The 14,016-nt window shown below is 37.3% G+C and overlaps 1 protein-coding gene across 1 annotated transcript; it reads left to right on the top strand.

Moving 5' to 3' along the window:
- Positions 1-4,498: 4,498 nt before the first annotated feature.
- LOC111481465 (squamosa promoter-binding-like protein 1) lies at positions 4,499-11,434 on the top strand. Its single transcript, XM_023126884.1, has 9 exons — positions 4,499-5,699; positions 6,436-6,617; positions 7,583-8,160; positions 9,220-9,294; positions 9,372-9,479; positions 9,582-9,841; positions 9,925-10,075; positions 10,158-10,760; positions 10,835-11,434. Exons 1-9 carry the CDS (start codon positions 5,095-5,097, stop codon positions 11,276-11,278), a joined length of 3,006 nt encoding a protein of 1,001 aa, XP_022982652.1. The 5' UTR covers positions 4,499-5,094; the 3' UTR covers positions 11,279-11,434.
- The last annotated feature ends 2,582 nt before the right edge of the window (positions 11,435-14,016 follow it).

Raw genomic sequence — 14,016 nt, 5'->3', positions numbered from 1 at the left:
TTCAAACAACAATCTAATCACCCAATCAAGCTAATATTAAGGTCACTTATCTAGGTAGCTTAAGTCAAAGTCGCTAATTCATCTTTGTAGCTTGGTTGAACTTGTCTCTTGACATCCAAGTTCACCTATGTGAGTACACGACATTGAGTTAGAGCATGTTGAGTAGCTTCTTTTAGAGCAAATTGGAGAGTTGAGGGGATAAATTTTGGGGGCAGTGGATTGATGATTTTTTTCCTAACTGTTACATTATATACCCGTAAAATTGAACTTTTGTGCTCAAAAGTGTCTCAATCTTGAAACAATTCGAAATATTTTCCTCTCATCTCTTCCCATTCACCTTTCGAGCTAAGATCCTTATTGGTTTGGCTTCATAGCAAAAGTCCTTGTCTTTCTGCTGAGGCTCGTAATCTATCACATATGTTGGATTGCTTAGGTATATTGCTTAGGTAGTTGCAGAGCATAGACACGTGTTATACGTTGTTCATTGCTAAGATGGATGGTGGTAGGGCCAACCTGTATGCCATGGTCTGATCACATTAAGGATGTCGAAGGGTCCAATGAAGCTGGGATTCATCATGCCATTCTGTCTGAACCTCAGGATGCCTTTCATTGGAGCCACCTTCAAGAACACCTTGCCGTCTACCTCAAATTTCAAGTTTCTACGTCTCACATCGGCATCTACTCTAAGTTGTGTGTATCCTTATCTTGATCTTTTACATGACCTCATTGGCAGTTTGGATTAAATCTGGTCCCAGTAATTCTCATTTACCAACTTGTTCCAACACACGAGGGGCTTGCACTGTTTCCCATATAAGGCTCCAAATGGTGCCATTTCATTAGTTTCCTAAACGTTGTTGTTGTAGGTGAATTCCATAGTTGCCAAAAAGCTATTGTTGTAAGCGAACTCTATAAGATGCAGCTTAAAGTCCCAACTACTTGCAAAATACAACGCTTTCTAGAGGCCGCATGAAAATGCCGACTTAAAATGTGGATCTCAATTCGATATAATAGACACTAAAGCTCCATGTAATCTAATGATTTCCCTCATGTCGAGGTACCACTTAGATAGTATTTGTAACAACTCATGCCTAGGACTCAAATTAGGATTCGACACATGTTTGCCCCGACATTTAACTTTGGAGTAGTAACTTTCAATTATTTTACGTCTTTGTTAACTATCCTATTCTCAGGATTGCTCTCTTTCAGATGTAGTCTCTATTCATTCATGTACCCATCCTTCACTCGAGTGTCATATACCCACCAGTTTTGGCTTTGGTTCGTCCTCGAATAATATCTTACTATGAGATATACCGCTCTAATATCATTGGTAACAACTCTCCACATTGATATGATATTATTCACTTTGAGCATAAACTCTCATGAGGTCTTTTGGGTCGTTAAGTCCTATGATTTGATCACATGGGAAGTCGCTGTGAATAATGTAACGTTTGTTCTTGTTTAACGGTAACGTTATTGAACAATAGAGTAGTTGAATGATGGAATTTATTAAATGAGAGAATAGTATCGTACAATCAAATGTTGAAAGAAAGACAAGTATAGGAAAACTTCTCTCTAACTTTATTCCACAAATCGAGAATCAAGAAGAAAATAAATTAATAAGACAAACACGATGTATAATTGAGTTAGTCGAAATTGAAGGATGACAAGCAAACTTAGTGAGACAGTTTCGTAATCTATCGCTATTTTTTAAAAATATATATTCCAAAATTCTTTGACCATATACTCTAAGCTAAAATAGTGACGATTCGAAGCATATTTCATGAATCTTAATCAATTCCAAACGATAATGTGACATGAACATCAACGTTTTAGAATTCATCGACTCACATATTAATATTATTCTTATTCCCATTTCCATTACACTTTAAATTCCCATTTTATCTCGAATCCCTTTATTTATTTATTTATTTATTTACCCCAAAAACACAAAAATTGAAAATTTTAATTATTCAATTATTGAGTATGATGAGACGGAGCGTGAGAAGTGGAGCAGGTGGGGCAGCCGGAGTAAATCAGTTGCTCCACCGGCGAGGAGTCCCGGAGACAGTTTGAATTGACCGATTCGTGACCCGCTGCCCAATGGTAAATCAGACGGTCAAACGACTCCAAGTCAACCAGCTGGAAATTCCCACATATTTTCCTTAATTTTTTTTTCTTTTTTATTTTTAAATTATAATTGTTAATTATTTATTTTTTGTTCAATGACGGTGCATTGAACCTGTGCCATTTTCCGTTAACAATCCTTTAATTCTCTACAAATTTTAAAACAATTAATGAAAAATATTATATTGTTTCGATATGTAATTTAATTTAACTTTGAATATATTTGGTAATATATTTATAATGAATATTAAGTTAAAATTTTAAATATTATTATTTAAATGAAGGTTTTATGTTATAAATTTGATGTAATCAAAAATTAAAATAAACTTATAATATGAAATATTATATCATCAAAGTTTTTATTTTTTTAAATACAAGATTTAAAATTGAAATACATCGATAAAAATATAAAAATATTATTTTCAAAATTTTAATTGTTTTTAAATTCGAATTTAAAAATAATTTTTAAAAATATTGTATACAAATGCAAAATTTTTTAATTTTTTTTTAAAATATTTATAAAAAGGCAATTTAACATGACATATTTTGTGATACCCGAGTAACGTGTCACTTATAAACCCATGATCAACCTCTTAATTAGCCGATGTGGGACTCCTCTTTCAACAACCCTCAACAATCCTCCCCTCGAACAAGCTATATCATAAAGCCTCTCCTTAGGCCTATGGAGCTTTGGCACGTTCTCCCCTTAATCGAGGCTCAACTTTTTCTCTAGAGCCCAAACAAAATACAACATTTGTTCAACACTTTAGTCACATTTTATTATACTTTTGAGGCCCACAACTTGTTTGTTCGATATTTGAGGATTCCATTGAGATGATTAAGTTAAACAATGACTTTGATACCATGTTAGGAATCACGGATCTCACAATGATATGATATTTCATGCACGTTGAATGCCATAGGATCAATGATTACTTCTCCAATATGTTAGGTACGAACGCATACACCACAATATTACTTCCGTTTCTTTCCTTTCTATTGGTTTTTGGTAGAGTGAGAGTGTGCTAGCCCATAGTTAGGCTTATGAGGTATGTTAACAAGCTCGCCTAGTGGGTTCACATGTTCGAAAAAGCTAACCCATAATTAGGGTCAGGGAGTACGTTAACAAGCCTGCTTAGTGGGTCCACGTGTTCGAAAAAGGCAAGTAGAATCCAAAGACCAGTCATGAATTTATGTCTTTTCAGTCATATTACATGTTGCATGTGCATGCATTTTTCGATCCCCACTTATTGAGTTAAAATACTCATCATTTTCATTGATGACTTCTGCTGTGGAGACTTTATGATAGTACATTAATATTATTCCGTTCTTTGATTTTACATTTGAAGGCATTGAAAACTCATTCACAAAGTACCTAACGAGCTTGTAGAGTAAAATGACAGACGTTTTCTTAAAAGTTTTCACGTTTCAAAAATATTTTCACTATAATCTTTTAAAACGTCTTTCACTTAAGAAAAAAGGTACAGTTGTTGCATCATATGTCTCAAAGTCATTCACGAAATAATTTCGTGACAAATAAATTTAAAAGCGTAAAAATTCCGAATACACATTTTAAAAACAAAATAAAGTATTTATTAAAAAAAAATAGAGAGATGGAAAATTAGGAAGGGTAATAATATACCAACTTTATAATAAGGATTAATAATAATAATAATAAAGAAAGGATAGGGGGACAACACCCATGGGGTAGCAACACATCACATCAAATGTAGGCCTTAAAAAAAAAAAAAAGAGATGCGCGAAGCAGAGGATAACTCCCCCCCGCCCCTCCCCTTCCCCCCTCCCCTCGAAGCAACGCAACTAAAGAGAGAGAGAGAGAAAAAAAAAAAAGGCATCTTTTTTTAGCCATCGTGAGAGCGAGTGACACGCGGTGTTGCAGCATTGGGTCCCACCATTTTGCTTCCTCTGTGCTTTGGTGTGTATGTCTATATTGTACTCTCTTTCTCTCTCTTCATCCATTGATGGATGGTAAGAAAAATATTGGAATGGGAAGTACTCTCACTCATTAAAAGTTAAATTACGAGTTTATCCCTAATTAAACAGGGTTCGTAAACTATCAAATTTGTTTCTATTTAAGTGGTAAGTATTCGAACCTTCAACTTTTTGGTTAGCCAAATTTGTATTTGTTTGGTGTATGTATTTTTGATTTTGTGTCTAAACTTTATGTTTTAGAGACACGGATTTTGCAAAGTTTTTTAGGCGGGAGGTTTGATTTTAGTACTTAGGGTGATTTTGAAGTTTTGATCGTAGTTTTGACTGAGATCAATACAGAGGTTGAAGCTTTGGGAGTTGAGGGAGGAAATTAGTAATTAGTATAGGAAAAAAGGAAGAAAAATAAAGTGGTGGAAGGCTAAAAATAATGCACACCAAATTTTGTTTATTTTCTTATTCTTTTCGTTTTTGTTCTCTCTCTTCTTTTGCCAATCTCCAATGGGTGTTGTTGTTTCTCTTGCAATTACCAAACCTTTACCATCACTACTCCCACTCCCCAACGCCCAATACGAATCAAAATCCTCCTCACTTTCCACATCTCTCCGACGGATTGCCGGCCGGTGATCTCTCTTGACTCTACTCGGTATTCAATTTTTCTCTTCTTCGTTTTCGCTTTCTTTCTGATTTCTCGCTATTTGGGTGTCTAAATCTTAGTGTTTCTGAGGTGGGTTCTTGAGTTTTGGGGCTTTCAAGCTCTTGAACTTGTTGGGTTCTTATGATTTGGTGCGAATTCTTGTTATGGGTTTGTGGGTTTCTCTTAATTGGAATTGTGGATGCGTCGGTTTCTTGTTTCTGGACTTTAGGGGTTGGAGTTGGAATGAAGCTGATTAGAACACGTTAAGAATTACTTCTTTGGGTTTAGGGGTTTTTCAGCTTTGATCTGTTTCTTGGATTTGGTTAGCGTTTTGTGCTTAGTTGAGTAATTGGATCTTCTGAGTTTCTTGAACTTCTTGAGAAATGGAGGCTGGATATGGAGGCGAAGCTTGTCAATTGTATGGTATGAGTAGCATGGACTTGAGGGCTGCTGTTGGTAAGCGGAGTTTGGAATGGAATTTGAATGATTGGAAATGGGATGGAGATCTCTTCATTGCTACGCCATTAAACACTGTGGAATCTGATCATTTGAACAGGCAGCTATTTCCAATTGTCTCTGGGATTCCCTTGACAACAGGGGGCTCTTCGAACAGTTCTTCGTCTTGCTCTGATGAAGCTAATATGGGGATTGAGAAAGGGAAAAGGGAAGTGGAGAAACGGAGGAGGATTAATGGTATAGAAGATGAGAATCTTAATGATGAAGCGCGTAGTTTGAGTTTGAAGATTGGTGGAAATGTTTCTCAGATTGTTGAGAGAGATGCTGGGAGTTGGGAAGGGAGTAGTGGGAAGAAGAGTAAGTTGGGTGGGGGAGCTTCAAATCGTGCTGTTTGTCAAGTAGAAGACTGTGGAGCTGATCTGAGCAATGAAAAAGAGTATCATAGACGACATAAAGTTTGTGAAACGCATTCTAAGGCAAGCAATGCGCTTGTTGCTAATGTTATGCAGCGGTTCTGTCAACAATGTAGCAGGTGAGCTTTCTTTTATGAACTTGTATCATAAATTCATTCTATCTATGTCATTTAGTCGTGCCATGGTTAGGAATTACTATCGTTGTGTAAGACTCATGCCCACCGCTAGCAAATATTGTGTAACGGCTCAAGCCCACCGCTAATGGATATTGTCCTCTTTGAGCTTTCTCTCAAGGTTTTTAAAATGTGTCTACTAGTGAGAGGTTTCCACACCCTTATAAAGGGTGTTTCGTTCTCCTCTCCGACCGATGTGGGATATCACATATTGTCCTCTTTGGGCTTTCCCTTTCAGGTTTCCTCTCAAGGTTCTTAAAACGTGTCTGTTAGGGAGAGGTTTTTATACCCTTATAAGGGGTGTTTCGTTCTACTCCCCAACCGATGTGGGATATCACATATTTTTGGGCTTTCCCTCTCAGGCTTCCTCTCAAGGTTTTTAAAACGTATCTGTTAGGGACAGGTTTTCACACCCTTATAAAGGGTGTTTTGTTCTCCTCCACAACCGATTGAGATCTCACAATCCACCCCCTTTGGAGTCCAGTGTTTTTGTTGGCATACCGTCTAGTGTGCACTCCCCTTCAGGGCTTATCCTCCTCAATGACACATTGCTTGGGTCTTACACGTTGTTTTAGAGACTTAGGCTCCATAGTTTATTCCTATGCTTGCAGTTTCTTAGCTTGATTCTTTGAAGTTTCTGGCATGTCTGGTTCTTATATTAATATTTGGAATCTGTTGGCAGGTTCCATGTTCTTCAAGAGTTTGATGAAGGGAAAAGAAGTTGCCGCAGGCGATTGGCTGGCCACAATAAGCGCAGAAGAAAAATTAATCCGGATAATGTTGTGAATGGAAACTCTCCACCTGATGAGCAGACTAGTAGTTATTTATTGTTGACTCTATTGCGAATACTTGCAAATTTTCACTGTAAGTAACTTTTTGTCTGTTTGAGTTATGTCATGCTTGATTCTCTGCGTTCTCCTGCTTTGCTACACTTCTACATGCCCTTCCCTACTGGCCACCCAAATGAGTTTCAACTTTCTTTAAACCCTTCAGGCTCTGAATATAGAAATTTTTTACGGCCCAAGCCCACCGCAAGTAGATATTGTCTTCTTTGGGCTTCCCCTCAAGGTCTCTAAAACGCGTCTGCTGGGGAGAAGTTTCCACACCCTTATAAAGAATGTTTTGTTCTCCTCCCCAACCGATGTGGGATCTCACAATCCACCCCTTTTGGGGCCCATCGTCCTTGTTAGCACTTGTTCCCTCCTCAAATCGACGTGGGACCCCCAATCCACACCCCTTTGGAGCCCAATGTCCTTGCTGGCATACCGCCTCGTGTCCACCCTCCTTCAAGGCTCAGCTTTCCACTAACACATCGCTCGATGTCTGGCTCTGATACCATTTTTAACGTTCCAAGCCCACCGCTAGTAGATATCATTCTCTTTTGGCTTTCCCTCAAGATTTTTAAAACGCGTATGCTAGGGAGAGGTTTCCACACCCTTATAAAGAATGTTTCGTTCTCAGTGTGGGATCTCACAACCACAGTCCTTGCCTTCTTAGATTATGTTTGATAAAGCAAATAAATAAAAGAAGAACAACGCCTGCACCTAGTTGGAAAACGAGCTAATTAAATTTGCAGAAAGATAAGCAGCCAAGTTGAAAAATTACATGTAACATCCATTTTCATATTCAAATTGGTACTTTAGGATGTTTCTTACTAGTTCATTTGGCATTATGATCTCATGAACTGACTTAGACAATTCAGATAATCATCATTAGATGATTCTCCCTCCTTTGGATTCTTAGATGTATTCTTATTACTTAGTAATGCCTGGAAGTCTTGTTGTCCTTAGCATATTATTATGTGATTGACCTTGTGTTATTTGGTGTAGCCAATGGATCAAATCAGACCACAGATCAGGATCTTCTTTCTCATCTTATACGAACCCTTGCCTGCCAATCTAGTGAACACGGGGGAAAGAACCTAACTGGCATTCTGCATGAACCTCAGAAATTGCTGAACAATGGGGCATTGATTGGTAAATCAGATCTAGTTTCTACTTTTCTCTCAAACGGTCCACCGGTACCGTTGAGGTCGTCTAAACAACACGACACGATACCTATATCTGAAGCACCAGTACAAGCCATTGGTAGGGGTGGAGATACACCAGCTGTATCTTGTATTAAACCAAGCACCTCAAACAGCCCTCCTGCATATTCAGAAATCAGGGACAGTCAAGTTGGCCAATGCAAAATGATGAACTTTGATCTAAATGATGCTTATGTTGACTCAGACGATGGCATGGAAGACATTGAGAGACAAGCACTCCCAGTGCACATGGGAACAAGTTCTCTTGAATGTCCTTCTTGGGTGCAACAAGACTCTCATCAGTCAAGCCCCCCTCAAACTAGTGGAAATTCAGATTCAGCATCTGCCCAGTCACCTTCTAGCTCTGCTGGAGAAGCTCAGGTAATGTTATCCAAAAGTTTCAGGCCATTTCTTATTACCTTCTCCCTTTCCTGTCTCAACAATTTTGAATAGTGGACATATAAGTAAGCAGTTAAAGCTGTCTTTGAAGGAGGATTCCTCCTTTGATCTGTCTGTGTTGTGAATTACTGTATCTTATCTGTCAACTTACTGGTGCTGATGTTGATAAATATGCTTTTAATTGCTATATAATCAAATTTTGTGGAAATATGATCAGCGCCAGTCGGAGCATTATGGTGTTGTTAATTAAGAAAAAAAACAGTGAAATTCCAACAACTTCTGCTTGCCATTCAGAAAGAAAGATGGAAATTGTAACGGCCTAAGCTCACCGCTAACATATATTGTCCTCTTTGGGCTTTCTCTTTCAGGCTTCCCCTCAAGGTTTTTAAAACGCGTCTGCTAGGGAGAGGTTTCCACATCCTTATAAAGAAGGATTTGTTCTCCTCCCCAACTGAAGTGGGATCTTACAATCCATCCCCTTTTGGGGTCCAGCGTCCTCGTTGGCACTTGTTCCCTTCTCTAATCGATGTGGGATCCCCCAATCCACCTCCCTTCTGGGCCCAACGTCCTTGTTGGCACATCACCCGATGTTTGACTCTGATACCATTTGTAACAGCCTAAGCCTACCGCTAACCGATATTGTACTCTTTGGCCTTTCCCTTTCAAGCTTACCCTCAAGGTTTTTAAAACGTGTCTATTAGGGAGAGGTTTCTACATCCTTATAAATAATGCTTCGTTCTCCTCCACAACGGATGTGGACGTTGTGGGATCCCACAGAAACAATGCGGTTACTTCCGTCTGTCTTCAATAATTAATCAAACTCTTGTTTCTTGCGGTATAATGACCTTCTTTCCATTGGATCATACATTTGTCTTGTGAGAATAGATGAGATGAGCTTACCTCCACTCATGAATGTATATATATATATTGACTTGATTTTGTAACTCAGTCTTAAGTACATATTATCTCTTCAATCAGCTCTATAGAACTATGGGATTCATTTTTTGCATACACTTAACACATACTTTTTCATTCTTCTAGAGCCGCACAGATCGCATCATTTTGAAACTATTTGGGAAAGCACCAAATGATTTTCCTCACGTTTTGCGAGCTCAGGTATGTAAAACATTGCAACCAAGCATTTGAAACAGTTCAAGATCTCCCTCCTTAATCTTTGTAAACTTTTCCATTAGGTTCTAGATTGGTTATCACACAGTCCTACAGAGATTGAGAGCTATATCAGACCTGGTTGTGTTGTTCTAACCGTATACACACGACAGACTGAGGCTGCTTGGGACGATGTAAGCTTTTATGTTCTCATCTGATCTATCATTTATGAGATGCCTTCCTAGATCCATCATGTCCCTTTTCTCAATGGCTTTTTCTTTCTCTCTTGACTTCAGCTTTGTCACGACCTCAGTACCAGTTTTAATAGCCTTCTCGATGTTTCGGACGACGCTTTCTGGAGAACTGGATGGGTTTACGTTCGAGTTCAGCATCAAATAGCTTTCGTTTATCAAGGTCGGGTCGTGGTTGACACATCCTTGCCTCTTAGAAACAAGAATTACTGTAGAATCACAAGTGTGAACCCAGTGGCTGTTTCTACGTCTAAGAAGGCTATATTTTCAGTTAAAGGAAGAAACTTGACACAACCTACAACTAGGTAACATCATCTTTGTCTATGTTCTTCTTTGACCCTTTACTTCTATTTGTCTCATATTTGTAAATACTAAACCCCATTTCCAGGTTACTCTGTGCAATTGAAGGGAAATATCTGACTCAGGAAGCTTCTGATGAGCCAACTGAACGTGACGATAACTTGAACGCGCAAGATGACAGTCGATGTGTTACCTTTTCCTGCTCTATTCCTGTCGTCTATGGAAGGGGATTCATCGAGGTGCAGTGTTTTTTTTTCCTTCATATTCTTCTTAAACGTTCATATGATGGTTTCCATTTATAATTTGATTTGAAATATCCAGGTTGAAGATGATGGATTTAGCAGCAGCTTCTTTCCTTTTATAGTTGCAGAGGAGGATATTTGTTCTGAGATTTGCACACTTCAGAGTGCATTAGAATTGACGGAAACATGTTCGAATTCCGGGGAAACGGAAGAACTGGAAGGAAGGAGTAATGCAATGGAGTTCATTCATGAAATTGGTTGGCTGTTTCATAGGAATCAATTGAAGTCTAGATTAGGTGACTTGGATCCTAATGAAAATCTCTTTTCACTGCCACGGTTCAAGTGGCTTATGGAGTTCTCCATGGACCATGATTGGTGTGCTGTGGTTAAAAAGCTGTTGGATGTTCTTCTTGATGGGACCGTGGATGCTGGAGGACACTCATCCTTGAATCTTGCATTGATGGATATGAGTCTACTTCACCGAGCAGTGAGAAAAAACAGTAGATCACTGGTTGAGCTCCTTTTGGTATATCCCTCAAAAGTGAAGGATACATCACGTGCTGATAGCTTCCTGTTTAGACCGAATGTCGTAGGTCCGGCCGGGTTGACCCCTCTTCACATTGCAGCTGGTAAAGATGACTCCGAGGACGTTCTCGATGCATTAACTAACGACCCCGGAATGGTAAGGATTGACAGTGTGCTTTCTGATATATGGTTGCATCAGTCATGTCATGTCACTTTATTGTTCATTTTTAGGTGGGAGTTGAGGCTTGGAAGAGCGCTCGAGACAGCACGGGGTCAACACCGGAGGATTATGCGCGTTTACGTGGGCATTACTCGTATATTCGGCTTGTGCAGAGGAAAATAAACAAGAGATCTGCAGCTGAGCATGTAGTGGTGGAGATTCCTCCTAGTAGTGTATCAGATGGTAGGTGGAATGAGAAGCAGAACACTGATATGAGCTCATCCAGGTTTGAGATTGGTAGGACAGAAGTAAAACATTGCAGGCAGTGTGTGAGAAAACCGGTGCGTTGTGGAACATCATCGAGCGCGTCTCTGGTGTACAGACCGGCGATGCTTTCGATGGTGGCGATTGCTGCTGTGTGTGTGTGTGTGGCACTCCTATTCAAAAGCTCGCCCGAGGTTCTGTACGTGTTCCGACCGTTCCGATGGGAACTGTTAGATTATGGTACTAGTTAGTTAGAGGGCATGTATGAAGTAATAATAATGTATGTACGTGACTGACTAAATTATAGGTAATGTATTTGTATGGAGCTATGAAGTTGATATTGAGTAGAGAACCTGTAATGAGTTCCAGATTGATGATATGATACTCTCTCTATTCAGTTATCAAAATTTGCTATGCTTTTAGTTCCCAGAAACTACAGGTAGAGTGTGTGTGTTTGTTCACCCGACAACCATCGCTGGGTGGTCGACTCAACTCGACTCGAACCCAAACCGAGGAGTTTTCAAAAGGTTTTCATCGTAACAATTCTCATTTTGTAGCTTGTTTTTCTGTATATATGTGTCCTATGTTACGTTCTCATTTAGTTAATATAATGTTAAAAACAAATTCTACGTCGAAGTTATAATTAAAAATATATATTTTTTTTTTTGTTGTATCAACTTAATACTCCTGTCTCTGTGTAAAATTATTATGAAAATTAAAAATATTTGACTAGTGAATATATGATATAGGGTCGATAAATAAGAATTTTAAACAAACCAACTCAACCGAAATAATTAAAATTTTACAAATTTATTATAAGTCCGAACTTCATTTACACATTTTAAAAACATTTGAGTAAATTTATGGTGACCAATAATTCAATTCAAACTCATAGAAATTCCAAACATATACTTGATTGGGAAATAAAAATAAGGAATTTGTTTTAGGATAACTCATATGGAAATTCACCCAAATGAGGTAAAATTCAAATTCAAATTTAAATTCTCTTACATCCCATTGATGACTATTTTGACCTTACATAATATTTTTTTTTAAAATCAATTACTAATTCTTCTTCTTTTAGTACAAGAAAGAAAATGGGTATTTCACATACCAAAAAGATATTATAACCATCTTATATTAACTAGATTATACATTTATGGTTAAATTAAAGTGGATGCACCGTCGAGATTGTCGATGTAATAGCCTAAGCGCTTTGATTCTTTATGTATCATGTTTTAAAATGCGTCTACAGTTGAGATTTATGCCATAAAACCTCGTAATTAATTATTTAGTTTTTAACAATAATTTATATTATTTTATTTGTAATTTAATTGTTATCTATGGTATCAAAATCTAAAGTTATTAATGTAATCTTCAACCGTATGTGGTTAACATACAAGAGGATCGTGTTCAAGTAATAACCTAAAAAGTCTATAGTATATGGATAAATACAACCCACTTTGTAATCGTTACAAATGATTTGATCCAAATCAAGACATGTAAGTGGGGTATTCTATCCAATGAGTTTGTATGAGACTGGACCAAGAAATATTTAATCTCTCTTTATAAATCCGTTAATTGAGAAGATTAATATTTCACATGATGATCATATGCAACTCGATCTTAATTCTGAGCAAGTTATGTCCATCGATATAATCATTACAAGCAAGTCGATTCTTCACGAGTTGTTCATAATTACAACTGGGTCAAAAGTTCGTTTTACCCCTGTAATTACATCTTTCACCTTAAGTACCACCGATTCTCTAATGAACAATTTGTCTATGATCCAATCATAAACCAAGTTCCTCTCGGGCCAATAAGAGGGTGGGACCCATTGTTCAAGTTCTGAAATGAGTACTTAAGAGAACAACTCATCTACTTTCCTTATATGGGTAGGAGTGAATGAACTCTTCATCTACTAGAGAGAGATTTTCACACTCTTATAAAGAATGTGTTCCACTTTTCAACTGATGTGGGGCCTGACGAGCTGACGACAGCCATGCACCACCTGTGTCCGCGTTCTCGAAGACAGCCCTCTCCCCTAGGCCTTTCATGTGGTCCCTGACCTCCTTGATCTCATCATCGATACCTAAGTTAACAGTCTCCGTTCCAAGAGGGAATCAAAATAGAATTTTTGCACCCATACTTTGTTGAATCCAAGTAAGAATTTCATGCAATTTGGAGGAAAATTTAGATGCAATCCAAAGAATAAATAAATAAAAAAGGGAAAATAATTCATCATAAAATCACTTCAATTTTGTTATTGAGACAAAAATAATTGGAATTACTCAAATTTGGATCAAATTCCATCCACTATGAGCTAACCTATTTTGACTTATTTTGTCACAACCCCTTATAAAGTAGTATGTTACATTTACATTTCCCAAAAAATATAACAAATATTCCTAGATACCGAACCCATTTTTTATTGAATTGTTTGATTTTTTTTATTACGCTGAACTGAGTTTATCATAACTCTATGTTTGGTCGGTTGAATTATTACCCAATCGCAAAATATCTTCTCGTCTTTTTCATGGATCTGGATTGGTGTTTAATTATTTCTTTGTATGGATGGGACCATTATTCATATAAATTTTAAATTAACTTTCCAAACACCAATATATATCGTAATACAATTATTTTTTTTCAAAACACAACATGTAATCATTATTAAAAACTATATCAATCTCGAAATTCTTATAATAATCCATACTCAGTATTCAAAGTCTAAATTTGAAACTTCAGCACGACATTATTAAGAGGGAAGACTATTCCTAGAGACTAAATGAGTATTTCCAACATATTTTGTCATCACTCATATGTTCTTTTAGAAGAGGGTGAATATAGAATTGTTTCAAATAAAACACATTTAACTATGGAGTTTCTGAACCATTGAAAAGGAAGGTGTACTTTCCTTAAAAAAAAAAAAAAAAAAAAAAAAAAAAAAAAAAAAAAAAAAAAAAAAAAAAAAAAAAAAAAAAAAAAA

This window comes from Cucurbita maxima, unplaced genomic scaffold (assembly GCF_002738345.1).
Source record: "Cucurbita maxima cultivar Rimu unplaced genomic scaffold, Cmax_1.0 Cma_Scf00007, whole genome shotgun sequence".
Taxonomy (NCBI): domain Eukaryota; kingdom Viridiplantae; phylum Streptophyta; class Magnoliopsida; order Cucurbitales; family Cucurbitaceae; genus Cucurbita; species Cucurbita maxima.
The sequence above is the reverse complement of the archived record's forward strand: the minus strand, read 5'-3'. Positions and strand labels throughout refer to the sequence as shown.

Bases quoted from the DNA above. Each gene is read 5' to 3' on its own strand.
- LOC111481465 (XM_023126884.1), top strand. From the start codon at position 5,095: ATGGAGGCTGGATATGGAGGCGAAGCTTGTCAATTGTATGGTATGAGT. The intron at 6,618-7,582 runs GTAAGTAACTTT...TATTTGGTGTAG, and splicing joins AATACTTGCAAATTTTCACT to CCAATGGATCAAATCAGACC. The intron at 9,295-9,371 runs GTATGTAAAACA...CTTTTCCATTAG, and splicing joins CTCACGTTTTGCGAGCTCAG to GTTCTAGATTGGTTATCACA.